The sequence below is a fragment of the Taudactylus pleione genome, unplaced genomic scaffold (assembly GCF_031769625.1).
Source record: "Taudactylus pleione unplaced genomic scaffold, aTauple2 ptg000089l, whole genome shotgun sequence".
NCBI classification, from domain to species: Eukaryota; Metazoa; Chordata; class Amphibia; order Anura; family Myobatrachidae; genus Taudactylus; species Taudactylus pleione.
This window is the reverse complement of record NW_028284491.1, coordinates 4,016,759-4,031,784: the sequence shown is the minus strand read 5'-3', so window position 1 is coordinate 4,031,784 and position 15,026 is coordinate 4,016,759. Positions and strand designations below refer to the sequence as shown.

Genomic DNA, 15,026 nt, shown 5'->3' with positions numbered 1-15,026 from the left:
AGGGTGGGAGGGGCTCAATTTTTCTTCTTGCTTCAAATACCCTAGTTACGCCACTTTTAAAGCTTATATTGCCTTTACAAAAATAGCCACTTTAAATGCTGTAGCATAGCTGCTAGATAAAGTTGTATAAGCAACATTTAGCAAATAAACCCCTTTGTTGTTGAATGACAATGCTTGTTAAAGCATTCTTAATTTGGCCTTAGTGCATAGCAGAACTTCACACAGCATAGTGCCCTATATAAATGACGCCATGCATTGACAAGCTCCATCGTATAGTGTGTGTGTGTGCAAGCACTCATCTGTCATGGCTACACACTACCAGGCTGCATGCATACTTGCCTACTTTTGAAAAGTAATTTCAGGATGATTGTGACAGCAGCACCTATGAGCGCATGGTAAAGTGGATGTGTACTGCTACATCTGAGAGGCGTATCATAAAACTGACTTACATCCACATGTAAACGAGCCTCAAAGCAGTTAGTAAGATCTATTTCTTCACTTCACTAATACTTTTCAGAAAATGCATGTAGCCATTGGGATCATTGTGTCTTATAACCAAATGCAGGGAAATTATACTAATGATCCCATTTGAATTAGGGATCTGCAGGTTCGGATAGATTAAAATTTTGGATTTTTCCCGCCAAAAATCGGCACTCAGAAAGAGGCAAAACATCATCTTTCATGGACAAACATCATCTTCCATGTACTTTTGTCCAGGAATGATGATGATTGTCCATGAAAGATCCGTTTTGCCTCTTTCTGAGACCCGATTTTTGGCGGGAAACATCCGAACTTGGCCGGAAAATTCGAACATATCCGAGCCTGCACATCCCTAATTTGAATGTATATATCTGTTTTATAAAAAAAATAAAACCACTTCATAATGGGGGTAAGGTGCAATCAGTGAGATTGCTAGACTCTTCAGGGAGACAGGGAGATTCCTACTATTTCAGGGAGTCTCCCTGACAATGAGGGAGAGTTAGCAAGTATGGGCTGCATGTCATGCGTGAAGGCTTGAAACGGTTAATGTCACTTTATTTGCCAGTCCGTTATCTGCACTGCACCGAGTTACTAAATATAACCTCTAGACAGTGGCGTAACTAGGGTATTTGGAGCCCAGGGCAAGTTGTAAAATGGAGGCCCCCTCCCCCTATGTACGTGCGTCGAAAAATGGGCGTGGTCACTGAAAAATGGGGCATTTCAACATGACACACACCCCTTTCTCGTCACTCTGGGAACATTCCTTTCGATATGCACCTTAATGCAATGCCCCCAGTAATGGTCCCCCTTATGCAGGGTCCCATTAGTGCCCCTTATACAGTGCCTCCAGTATTGGTCCCCCTTATGCAGGCCCCCAGTAGTGCCCTTTATACAGTGCCCCCAGTAGTGGTTCCCCTTATACAGTGCCCCTTGTAGTGGTCCTCCCTATTCAGTACCCCTAGTAGTGATACAGTGCTAGTAGTGCCCAAAACATAACACACACAGACATACACACAGAAAATACTGACACTGACTTACCTGAATCCCCGCTCAGGCCACGGCCGCCGCTGTCTGCTCCTCCGTTCTCCCGCTCGGTACTATGGGAGAGACGGCATGACGTCTCTCCCATCACCCACTACAGGAGCTGGAAGGCGGAGCTCATGAGTGAGCTCCAGCACGGCTCTGGCAGTGGACGTAGGAGCCAATGAGAGTCTGTCTGACGGCTGCGATGTGTAACTGTGTAGTGCGGATTGCACTCACTATGGTCTGCACTACACTGGCTGACTTCTGCGGGCCTGTACCGTGGCCGGAGGCGCGGTTGACCGATGCTTGACTGTGGTTGACCGATGCTTCCATCGTTATTTACCAGGTTTAGAAGAGTTGTAGTGATCTAGGGGCAATGGCGTAACTAGGGCACGAGCTCCTGCATCCCTGCCCTAGTTACGCCACTGCCCCTAGATCACTACAACTCTTCTAAACCTGGTGATAACTATGGAAGCATCGGTCAACCACAGTCTAATTAAGGCTTTTAAAAAAAATACTAAAGTAATTAGTAAATAAGTAAAATCAATAAAGATAAATACTTCTGGGCACACACCTTTTTTAGGGCCATTAACTTGATTAGGAGAAACTTTCTTAAATATGACAACAAAAAAACTACACAGATTTTATATCTGTTTTATTTTTTTGAGTCCTTTCTTTCAAAAGTATAAGTGTATGTACGTACATTGCAGGATCCAATCCATTGGTGCTGCTGAGCAATTTCTAGGCTTTTTTGCAACATGTTTAACCCATGATTTAAATACAAATACGTACGAGCCCTATAGGAAAGTGGTGCAAAAGTGCTTTTACCTGCTTTACTTATCAGCATTGTAAACATCCGAAAGCTAGTTTGAATTCAGTAAAATATTTTTTTAATTTGACAGCTGCTGCTTCGTTGTTTGTTTTCTTTAGCTGTAAGTATTTCATTTTAATTATGGAGCATTTATTTTTATTCTTTAGTTTGGATCATATTCAGAAAAGTGTGAAATCACAACAGCCCCAGGACCCCCAGATCAGTGCAGACCCCCTCAGATAACCTGCAGATCTGCAACATGTGCACTAATACACTGGGAGGTAAGAGGACAAACTACAATCCTGCCATCGTGTGCTGCCTGTATTGTGTTGTAGCAGCTGTCTGAATTGACAGTATAAAGTTGTTGCACCGACATTTGAATATAAAAACTCTCCTGAAACTGTATAAACAATGTCCTTATTTGTGGACATATACTGTATATTACAATATAAGGACAGCATCTAATGGGCATGACAGAGGTACACTGTTTCTCATGGTCTTTCATGCTACACTGACTGAGCATGTCCTTGTCTTAACAACAATGTGTTATCCTGGTCTTAAAATCACAACATTTTGAAGTGCCCATCTGACATCGCCTTTAGTCTCATTTGTGTGACTATTTTTTAGTTTATTTTAAAAAAAATGTTAATGTATTGCAACTATTTAAAGCCATTAGCTCTGCTATTTTTCTCCAACTAGCTAAAATAACCTTTTTAAATCTAAGCACTGTTACTTGCACTTGTTTACTGGTTTGTTCTGCTTTGCTTGTGGCCTTTTTGTGGTACCCTATTTCCTAATTTGTCACTGAGCATGTGAAACGAACTTATTAAGACTTCCTCCATTGACTTCTTTTACTCGAGGGAATACATTGCATCAGCAGTTCTCACTTACTAGCTTGAGAATATTTGTTTTGTACTCAGTGTGGTATAACAAAATAAGTCACATGGGGGGGGATTCTATTAAGCGTGAGGTCCCGCGGGAGCCTTGCAGGATTTTTTGGCACTAAAACGTTGCTATTTTGCAAACATAAATAAACAATGTTTTCATTGAAATAAGCGCCAGAAGCATATCGCGCAAGTCTCCTGCGGGACCTCACGTTTAATTATCCTGTCTCATATAGTTTACATTACAGCTGCTATTTATGTCGTCTACTCTATTTTCTAGTTTTAGTTGTAGCCACCAGTAAAACTAAATGCATTTAATTGACAAGTAGCCCCATGCCACTTTTCTTATTAATGTATCACAACAGCCTGATATTTCTTGACAAAGTGAGCAGATATACTGGGAATAACTATTTAACTTAATTACATTTTTCAATTCTGGTAATTTGATGTATTAAATGTTGTTTCTAAAGGCATAGCTACGGTAGTGTTTTTGTTCTAACAGCCTTCAGTTTAAACTTGTATGTTTTTTTGTGCCCAACTGACATGTATATAAGAAGTCTCTAGGCTCTGCCCCCACGCTAGGAGGGCCCTAGTGACACACACTCCAGTTTTGGTTGGTGGTGCTGGCTTTCTTTGAGTGTGATGTAGCATGTATCCACTCTGAACCACATAGGAAAAAGCAGGGCATTGATAGTTGCAGGCGATACCCGCAAGGACACAAGACTGGTACACAGTGCTCTATAGTATAAGGATAATTGTCTTTCGTCCATGGGGGACATTGGAATACTGGGGTATGGAGTGCTGTAATAAGAGCTTGGGCTCTTTCAGTTTTATTTATAAAAGTCCAGGCACCTCCCCCTCTATAACCCCATTGGCTGCCAAGGGAGAGCTGCTCCATCATTTTTGGCAACATTTTAAAATAATGTACAGGGACACTTCGATGCTGAGCCAGTGTGTCAAATCACAGTGTTTGCAATACTGTCTTGGATGACTTTGTAGTTTTACAATCCCCATCATGTCATGACTCAAGAGAATGGGGAGTCTATTTACTAAGCCTTGGATGGAGATACAGTTCCAGCCAATCAGCTCCTAATTGCCATGTCACAAGCTGTGTTTAAAAAATGACAGTTAGGACCTGGTTGTTTGGCACTTTATCTCCAGCCAAGGTTTAGTAAATAGACCCCTTAGTGAGCAAATTAAGGTCTCCTACTGACTTCAGGACCTGTAAGAGCTGAGCAATCTATGTAAGAACTCAATAGTAAAGTATTTCACATGTGAACAATTTTGTAGAGTATGTATATATTGTTGCTTTATGTAGATTACTGCATTACTTTATACATCGATTTTTTTTTTTTTTTTAAATTGCTCTGTGTTATTTATCGTACAGGCCCCAAACAGTAATGGTGCAGAGATAACGGAATACCGAGTGGAGTGGGGAGGCATGGAGGGCTGTATGCAGATCTGCTACTGTGGGCCTGGTTTTACCTATGAAATGAAAGGCCTTTCACCAGCCATTGTCTACTACTGCAGGGTGCAGGCAAGTCCACATGATTGGAGTTCACCCAAAAATATCCCCTTTGAACGTAATCCTGTGTATTATATTGTTTGTACTTCATTCCAATGCTTGCAGGCTGTGAATGCTGCTGGTTCCGGCCTTTTTAGTGACGTTGTGGCTTGTTTGACTCCGGCTTCTGCACCGGCAGCAGTGACAAACCTCTGGGGAATGAAGGAGGATGAAGTAGACAGCCCGCATTATTCTCCTTCCACCTGCCTGGCTATACAGTGGGAGAAGCCGTGTGACCATGGCTCCGAGATTACTGGCTACAGTATAGACTATGGAGACAAGCAGACCATCTCGGTGGGAAAGACATTGAGTTGCATTATAGAACACTTACAGCCAGACACTACATACAGGTAAAGGGGACACAATGCAATCCTGATGTTCTTTTACACCGTTTCACTATAGTCCCAATATTTGCTCTTGGCAAAAGTATGAAATATATGAGAGCCAAAATGATGTCTCTCCGTAGATGCAGTGTGGCACCTTTGCAGTGATCGTTCATTTTATTTTTCTGCAGTTTGACTGTTTCTTCAGTATGCTGCCAAAAGAAATATAGATTTAACCGAAATAAAAATATTTAAAACTAGCTTTGTTAAGCTCTTAATTGTATCACGAAAATGGTCCGGGTATTAAAGCTTAAAACACTGTCGCTGAGAGTCTGCTAGAGTCTGCTAACATTTCTTTAATGATTGACAATCTCCTGTTGACACAAGTGTTCAATTGTTTGTTGCTAGAATTCGGGTTCAAGCCCTTAACAGTCTGGGAGCTGGTCCTTTCAACCATTCTGTGAAATTGAAAACCAAACCCCTTCCCCCAGAACCACCCCGCCTGGAATGTGCTGTGTATGGTCACCAGAGCCTTAAGCTGAAGTGGGGAGATTGTGCGTCCAGAGCTATTTCTGCAGACTCCATTCAGTATCAGCTTCAGATGGAGGACAAGAGTGAAAGGTAAGGAGTAAGCTACCACACTCATACCTACTGCATGTTTGCCCGAATATCATTGCAGTTTGTTTTAAGGTGTTGTCCACTTTTGGATATAATTAATCATTGTTTGCAGCCATAAACTAACCAAAATATCGTGCTGTCCACAAAATTGCTATTGTACATTAAGTTCAAATTATGTGGAGTCTTTTCTGAGACCGCAACATTCATTTGGATAAATACAACAAGTATCCAATTAGATGCCTCCGTTCTGCATGGCAGTCACACCCCCTTTCTGATTTCACCAGACAGCAGTGGAAAATGTCTTCTTTGTGCTGCCTATTGGGAATATATTAGAATATGTTTTAAGACATTGCCACCCACTTGACCTCCAAAATCGATTCCATCTGCTGTGACGTGTCTCTGCGGACTCCAGTCCCCCAACCCCTCCCCCAAGATAACCAATTTTTTTTGTCTTTCATCCCCCACTGTCTCAGGGATTGAATTCCATGTCTCCTCCCTCCACCTACCCAAAACCTAACCTCACACTTCCACCTATCCTCAGACCTCCTCCGGTCCATCCTTCCCGATGTCTGCTTCCACATCCATATGCTCAGCCTATCCCTCTCCTCTGATATCTTCCCTTCCTCCTTTATACTTGCCCTGGTCTCCCTATCATTAAGAAACTTTCCTTGACCCTTATCTCTCTTACTACCACCACCATATATCTTCTCATCTACGCCTCCAAACTAATCGAGAGGGTTGTTTACAATTTTCTCACCACCTTCCTCTCCTCATACCCCCTCATCGAAGTACTCCAATCCAGCTTTCTAACTCTCCAAAGTCACGAATGATGATCCTCTCTGCCAACTCCATGGATACTTCTCTATACTGATCCTTCTTGACCACACCACAGCTTTTGACAATGTTGACTTCGATTAGGTACTCTCTCACCATGTAAGCAACTAAGGAGTCTATGTACTAAGCCTTGGAGATGGATAGAGGTAAATTACCAACCAATCAGCACCTAACTGTCAGTTTACAGGTGTTTGAAAAATGACAGGAGCTGATTGGTTGATACTTTAACTCCATCCACCTTATCTCTCTCCAAGGCTTATCCCGCCCTCGTCATCTCTCACCTAGACTACTGTAATTTACTCCCTAATCAGCCTATCGATCTCCCATCTTGCATCCCATTAGTATATACTCAACTATACTACCAACCTTAATTTCCTCTCCCTGCGCTCTACCTCTGGCACTCGCCACTGTTTGTTGCTCCTTGTGCAACTCAGAATCAAGTTGAAACTCCTCTCCTTAGCATGCAAAGTATTAAACCACTCTTCTCCTCCCTACATCTCCTGCCTCATTCCAACACACTCCCCTCCCCCCCCCCCCCCACTCCGCTCTGCCTTCGCCTTGCTACATCCCTAGTCACTTCCTCCTATGTCTACCTCCAGGATTTCTTCTGAGCAGCTCCCAATGGAATACCTGCTCACAAGCTAGCAAACAATTCCACATTCCTCTTTCATCCTAATCTGGGGAACACTGACGCTGGGGAATGAGGTAGAGGCCGTGGAGTAGGCATTAAAATAGTTAATGGCCGAAACTCCCCTTCCCTTATATACCCCCCACTTTCCCTATTTCCTCAGTTATTTTTTTAGTGCCTGTAGGAGAGGCAGAAAAGTTAGGGTTTATGATTTTATTTTTAGCCTATTTGTTACTTATCAGGTGTCTGAATCCCCTTATGGGATCAGACTAGGTAGGAGTGGGCATTATACTAGCGCCGGTTACCGGCGTCTGTTCCATCCTGCCGCATCCCGCTCCTGGGCTCCAAAAAATGGTCACTACATCTGCAGGTGCTCAGCACCCTGTAAATTTACCCGAGGTAGGCCTAAACTACCGGTTATACCGGCGCCACTTTCGCGGTACCCGCGGCTGGTTTTATCCTTCATGTGTGATTTCATATTCCTTATCAGTCATGTGAGAAATGTGGGTGTTTGTTTGCGTCTCTTTCAGGTTTATATCCTTATACAGAGGACCATGTCATACGTACAAGGTGCAAAGACTGAATGAGTCCACGTCTTATAAATTCCGCATTCAGGCATGTAATGAGGCTGGCGAGGGACCTTTCTCTCCAGAATATGTCTTCACAACTCCCAAATCACTTCCTCCTGCCCTGAAAGGTAAGTGTGCCATTATTTAGTACAGGAATGTTGTGACACATATTTAATGAACCTTATATCCTTCAAGATGCAAATTTGTATGTTCTGCAAAATTACCTAAATTAGGGACCCAAACAGTGGGGTATTGCTTGTCCCTCTTGTAGGCATACCAGTCTGATTTCCCCCGCATTATGGAATAGGAATTGGTGATAAATCCTGGTGGTAATTTGGTGAATATCATTTTACAACACATTGATTATATTATCTGATGAGGTTTTCCCTTTGTATATAATATTATTATTATTAACAGTTACTTATATAGCGCCAGCATATTCGGTTGTGCTTTACAATTGGGAACACGGTAATAACAGACTGAGAGGTAAGAGCACACTGCTGGCAAGCTTACAGGCTATGGAATATATTACTATCCGTATTTCTAATGAGCCTCTAAGATTATTTGCGTAGTATGATTGGCTGAACATTTAAGTCCATACAACAGTAAATCTCCATTCTGTGTATATACTTAAAATGACCACAAACGTGTCTTCTTAATATGACACGGTGGAAGTTGTGGTTAGAAGTACCTGCGAATGAAAGTGGGGCCAAATCTTGTGGCATGTAGCCATCCACTCGTGTCTAGCTTGTCGGGCTGTGCTCTCTATTAACCCCCTGGTGCCACGTTCATATTACTGTACGTGCTCTTAATACTGAAGTCTTCACCATATATCTTTGTTACACCAAATTAACTATTTGGATAGTTGACGTTCCTGAGGCCCAGCAATAATTCACACTTGTTGAGAGACTGTAAAACAACAACATTCTCTTAAAATAGCAAAGTAAAATGTATATATATTTCCTCTGTAATATTAAAACAAAAAGTTTTTTTGTTTTGCACCTGTTCTTTTCCCAGCTCCACGCATAGACCGGATAAATGAACACACCTGTGAAGTCACCTGGGAGTCTTTGCCTCCAATGAAGGGCGATTCAGTGATCTACATTTTACAGATGATGGTTGGAAAAGACTCAGATTTTAAACAGGTATGGATTGCACCTTTTTATTAGACATATTATTCAGCTTTATTGATACAGCAATGTAGCCCAGTTTAGCATGACCACCTTAAATAATAAACTTTAGAGATCAGATATTTACCTTTGCCAAATTATTTATACGCATAAAGACAACATAGAGGAGCCTCCAAACAGAGTAGTGTATTTTATAATCACTCCCCCATGACTCCATATTATTGTAACCAGGATTCCATCGTATTGCTCAGCTCATACAACAAGCTGCCATCAGTGCTACTGACTTCAGATGTGATCAGACACTGCCACAGCAAATGGGGAGGGTCTGATTATTATACACACAAACATAGTATTGCTACTTTTTGTATTTTTTTAAGTGATCTAATTTGACCCAATTTTCCAACCAGGAATGTTGGTTGGGACGGCAAGTGGGGTTTTATTTATATAGCGCCAGCCTGGTCAGTTGCATTTTATATCTGGGAACAAAACAGTAATAAGTGAGACTGCATTATAACAGACAGAGAGGTACAAGGGCCCTGCTCACAAGCTTACCGGGAAATAGGAATTTGATAGAGGAGGATTTGTAAGTGCTACATATTGCTGCATATAGTTCTTAAAAGAGGTGCTATTTCTGCACTGAGAGTCTAATAAGTGAGGCATATACTAATGATCATTTAATACTTATTTATGACCAATATAATCTATTAACCACTGAGAAATGTGGTGAATGTGTGCGCATGTGTCTAAGAGTGATTTATTTCAAGTTTTATGTGTGTGTAAGTGATTTATTATTTCATGTGCATATGTGTGTAAATTACTTATTTGAAGTGCACGTGTATGTAAGTGATTTATTTTAAGTGCATGTGTTTTAGTTTAATACATTATTTTATGTTTGCTCGCACCAGTGCTCCGCCCACCGCTCTGTCCCGTGGTGCGTTCCTCCTCCTCTTCTTCTGATGATTTTTTTTTTATTGTAATATAAATCACTTTGGCAGGTTATACGAAGCAGCATAGTGATTACGCTTTTCTCGTTAATGTTTCTTCAAGTGGCTATTGTAATTTAGGTTTTTCATAGTCATGTGTCTACCATAGCAAAAGAGTCCCATGCCACATGATGTAGAGAGCAGAGAGGCTTTGGAGTGCCTGTGTAAACTCTGTTTTCATCCCTTCCTCTGCCAGTACATGACTGATACATAGACATAGGCTTACAGTTCTGACTAATTGTGTGTCTCAGTTACACAGTGTGTTTTGTGACTTGAACTGTGACATCCTCCCGCCCCTTCTCTCCCCTTTGCCATCACATAACACACTGAGATCGGTGACCCTGAGGCAGCCATACTTGTTTACTGTCCAGAGAGGTTTTGTAAATGAGATAATGACCTGTAGGAAGGTAAATAAGTACAAAGACTGCCCAAATTAATTTATAAAATGTACTTTCTATTTAATGGGGATAAACAATAAGGGCAGGCACAACAACAACATTGTTACAAATGTTAGTTACACTGTGTAATGTCCTGTACATGAATATTGAAGAGCATCAGTGTTCAAAATGTAAACCTTATTCATTTGGAAAAGAAAATTAAAAACCTAACTAACTTAATTAAGACATAATCATTGACTTCCTTTCTTGAAATTGATATTGATGTATTAATTAGGCTTTTATTAAAAGATCATGCTCATGATGTAATATTTTACAGAAGTATGTTTCTGCTTTGTGTTTGGGGGCATAGATTTTTTCTTTGTAGGCTGAAATTAAATTTAATACTTAGCCAGACCTTTATTCCAGATCTGAGACTGATAGCTGTGGAAAGCAGATATAGATTTTTAGGGGTGTTTTTTGCTTATTGTATTAAAGTTTTATAAATATAACACTGCTGACTGAATTAATGTAATAAAGCAAATAACGGTGTATTAAATTAACATGTATGACTTCCTGCAAATTACTCTTATTAATTAGCACTTAACATACAAGAAATTGTATAAATGGCTAACCTACTTAGGGAGGTCTTGGAGACGAAGAAGAATAATGCCAGGATTGTAGCCAGTGGGTACCAGTGATGGTATTCATGATATTAGTGTGTGTAGCTGATAAAAGTTTATCAGTAATACTCCCAGTTTCTCATAGACAACACATTTTTGTTGACCTTGTGCATTGGTTAATGGACTAGTTCTCTACATATGTAACCACCTCACTGTCTTATAAATAAGTTGTTGCTTTGTTGACTGTGATAAAATAAACTTTTCTCATTGCAAATTTCGCTTGTATTTCATCCCATAGCACAGTTATCTTTGCATGTAGACTCTACTGGCATTATGCTGGACATAGGAGATGGATTGTAGTCATTCAAAATGTTGCACCATAATGTCGTCATGGTCTGGATGTCGACATTCAGGATGTCGACATGTTCAGAATGTTCACGGAATGTTGACATGAATTTAGGGATAGGGTTAGGTTGCTGTTAGAGGACCTGATTCAGAGATTTACGCTAATGCAGTCGCAGCTGCAATTACGCCTGAAACGCAGCTGTAAAAATATGCTAATGCCTTCCAAAGCACAGCTAAGCATAGGGACGCCCACTGCTGCCTTCTCATATCCATCCGACGACGTAGAACAACATAAACATTGGTACTAAGGACGCACATCGGGCAGTCATGCAGCATGTAAGTCAGGTCTGAGCAGCCACAAACACTGCAGCTCCCAGGACAGGCAGAGAGCTCTCATACTCTGAAAGCGATGGCAATGGCTAAATTATGCACGCCCATAAAAGTCAGGCACGCCTGTGTTTTTCTAACCACCCCCAAATGCTGACTACCTGTCACTCACTTTCTGAGTGATTCCTGTTTACATGAGTACTTGCAGTGCAATCGCACCACGTGCGCAGTGCGGCACATTAGCAACATTCGCTTGCTGTGCAAAAATATCGCCATTGCGTCCGTCTCTGAATCAGGCCCAAAGTTAGATTTCGGCTAAAATAGCATTTATTCTGCATTGTTGACTTTGTGAATGTTGACATGTTAAATGACATCTGACCATGTCGACATTATGCTGTCAACATAATAAATACCGGCATTCTAAATGTCAACATGTCATATCACCGCCAGATTGAACAAGTAGGATTTCTGAACTTATTTATATGGAGCAGTGTGTCACCACAGTCTCCCCAGATCAGTGCCAATGGAACCCCACATTAGTATTCTGTAGGCTGACCCTGCTATCTCCCCTGCCTCAGCCTGTGGCCTCCTACTTGCCTCCGTTCCTCTTTTCACACTGACATAGGGCCTGATTGAGAGTTGCACACTATTTGCAGCATTTCTGCGTCTTTGGAGGCAACAGCAATGCAAAAAACTCCTAATGCCATAGGAGGCTTTTGAAAGCTAAAGACGCAGACTGCTGGCATTGCAGGTCCAAGTGCTGTGTCCAAAGATGCAGCATTAGAACACCATCGGCCATCTGAGTAAGCCTAAACTTACCAGAATGACCGCCGGAACTTCTCTGACAGTGTCAGGAAATATGCGCTGGAAGACGCAGAAGCTGGTCTCAGCATGCCTACAGACATCTCCCCGCCCTAGTCCAAAATATGATTGACATGCTGCGGCTTAGGGGCCACTGCGAGCGATCTCACATGCACCGATTGGCCATCATCGAAGTTACGTGCAAACCATCGGGTTGACTTACACCTCATGACCATAGTACACAGATAAATACAGTCATCTCCTTCTGCTGTGACCATTACAAATGATCTGATGGTTCTGTTGATTATATGTAGACAAGTAAATGAATGAAGACTGGTAATAAAAAGGGGCTGTGTAACTAGTCAAACATATAATTAACATCAACCAAAGGACATCATATCTGCAATAATTCTTCAGCTTAATACATAGCCATTTTTAATAAATTTTTAATACATTTTTAATACATTTTTAATACATATTTGTGCATGAGGAAATGTTAATACAATTTGGTAACGTGTACACTTAAACCTTTCATTTATTGGGTGAGTGAGCACAATGTGTCATTACTTTAAAAAATAAATTGTGATTTAAACGGTAATAATTTTCCCTTCTCCCATTCTAGGCATACAAGGGACCCAATACTTTGCACCGATGCTCTGCCCTCCATTTAAACTGTGAATATCGATTCCGAGTATGTGCCATTCGCCAGTGCCAAGATGCTGCCGGACCTCAAGACTTAACTGGTCCCTACAGTGCCACAGTCCTCTTCATCTCACATAGGATTGAGTCCCAGTCCAACACCAGCAAAGACATTACTGAACCCACAAGGACACCACGGACGCTGAGTGATGAGCAGTGTGCTGCCGTCATCCTCGTGCTGTTTGCTACCTTCTCCATCCTAATTGCCTTCATTATCCAATACTTTGTCATAAAGTGACAGGAAACCGTGTAGCTTTACCTTAAACCCCATACTTTATTTTTTTACTTTACATCTTATACAGAAAAATAACTTTCTTTTTGTTCCCAAATTGTCTCGCTTTTAAAGAATGTGGTGGCATCTAGTACAGCATCAAGACTACTGTAGTATGTCGTGTTGTTTCCTCTGTCAGCCACAATGCTTGTACAGTACCATTATATGGTCCTAATAATGAAGGCACAAGACCTCGACTCTAATGCTATCTGATGTGATGTTTACACACATCCAACGCTCCTCAATACCACGGTCACACGATTGAATTTGTGCAAGGATGATATACAGATTGATTTATTAAGGGTGGCCTTAAGTGCTGCAAAAAATAATAAAATTATGAAAGGGGGTGCTAGGAAAGTTGATCTTTGCGTTATTCTACCTCCACTGTGTCTTAATTCTACCCTGTTGCAGCCTGGTACATTGCCCTTTCTGGGGGCATCAGGGTATTAACTAATCTGAATACGGTCATTCGTCTTTGGAGGTTCAACTCAGGCAGTAAATAAAACTGGAATTTCTAGAATAGTAGACTCCTCAATAAATTGTGAAAACGAAATAGGAAAACCAAGCTTTTAATTGTTTGAAAGGTTTATTATAGATATCAAGATGGCACAACTGGTGGAATTTACCTACTAAAAACCTTCAGTAGATATATAGCCTTGCAGATGTGGTATAGGCAGTGTCAGCTCCAGAGGTGGGGCTGCAGCGCAATCCAAAATTCAAATAGAGGAGCCACACCAACTGCCAGTGAGTCCCGGCTGGCAATGTTTGGTGTGGCAGTTGGTGTGGCTCCCCTATTTGAATTTTGTACTGCGTCGAAGCCCCATCTCTGGAGCCACTACTGGGTATAGGAGTTGTCCTTTTTAAGATTAAGCAGGTTACATTTACTTGCTTTTTAGTTTGAGGTACCAGCAAGGGGTAGATGCAGCTTGTTAAACAAAATGTGTTGTAGGGAACTTTCTGCTGATTGAAGTAGGGACTCCTATGACAGGCAGAGACATCAGTGAAAAGTTTTGGCTATATATGACAGTCTTTTCTTTGGGGTTGTTACAAGAGAACCTGTCACCAAGGGGTACAAGCTGTTTGTTTTTTATTGGACTGTTGGATTTCACTAGTGAGATCATGTGGTTGCTAGGTAGCCTATCCTAATACTCTGTTGGGCAGCGCTCTGCCTTTCCTATCCTACTTCCCTACTGCAGCTCGGCATTCTCACTGGTGGTGCAGAGCTTTGGCATAGAAAAAAAGGGCCGATGATGGAGCAATAATGCACTGCTGATCTACCTCCTAGGCCGTTAACATGAGTTAGTAGTATCTAGTTCATTAAAAAAAAAAAAAAAAAAGTCCCTCTCCACATGGTTCACTGGTCCTCTTTTATCATGGAGGACTTTTCTGATAACTGGTGCAAATTTGTCAGGCAATCTGACTGCCATTTAGTTTACAGAATGAATGCAGACATGTGGTTGCTAGGGGTTACAGCCCCTTTTGCCTGCAGACCAGTTTTCATAAATGCTGCTGGTAATGTTTTTTATGAAGGGGGCTGGTAGGTAAAAAACACAATGTTCTCCACTGGTGAAACCTAAAGGCTGCAAGAAGGTAGTGCATGCTACCAAGGAAAACTCACCTGCCAATAAAGGGAGTACCCTCATTTTAAGCAGCAGAAAGACCCAACTACATTTGTTTGTTTTTCTATCATGTCAAAAACGTTCTGCATCACATCTTTGCCTGGGCTCCCTATGGCACTT

General features: G+C 41.5%; 1 protein-coding gene across 3 annotated transcripts in view; it reads left to right on the top strand.

Annotated features, from left to right (window-relative positions):
* Nucleotides 1-13,993, top strand: part of FNDC3A (fibronectin type III domain containing 3A) — a 262,911-nt gene extending 248,918 nt beyond the window's left edge. For all 3 annotated transcript variants that reach the window (XM_088469122.1, XM_088469124.1, XM_088469125.1), the window contains 7 exons: nucleotides 2,482-2,595; nucleotides 4,586-4,735; nucleotides 4,829-5,112; nucleotides 5,494-5,706; nucleotides 7,696-7,862; nucleotides 8,752-8,879; nucleotides 12,940-13,993. In XM_088469122.1, the coding sequence (XP_088325248.1) occupies nucleotides 2,482-2,595; nucleotides 4,586-4,735; nucleotides 4,829-5,112; nucleotides 5,494-5,706; nucleotides 7,696-7,862; nucleotides 8,752-8,879; nucleotides 12,940-13,254 (1,371 nt within the window). In that variant the 3' untranslated portion in view covers nucleotides 13,255-13,993. The remainder of the gene's footprint in view (nucleotides 1-2,481; nucleotides 2,596-4,585; nucleotides 4,736-4,828; nucleotides 5,113-5,493; nucleotides 5,707-7,695; nucleotides 7,863-8,751; nucleotides 8,880-12,939) is intronic.
* The last annotated feature ends 1,033 nt before the right edge of the window (nucleotides 13,994-15,026 follow it).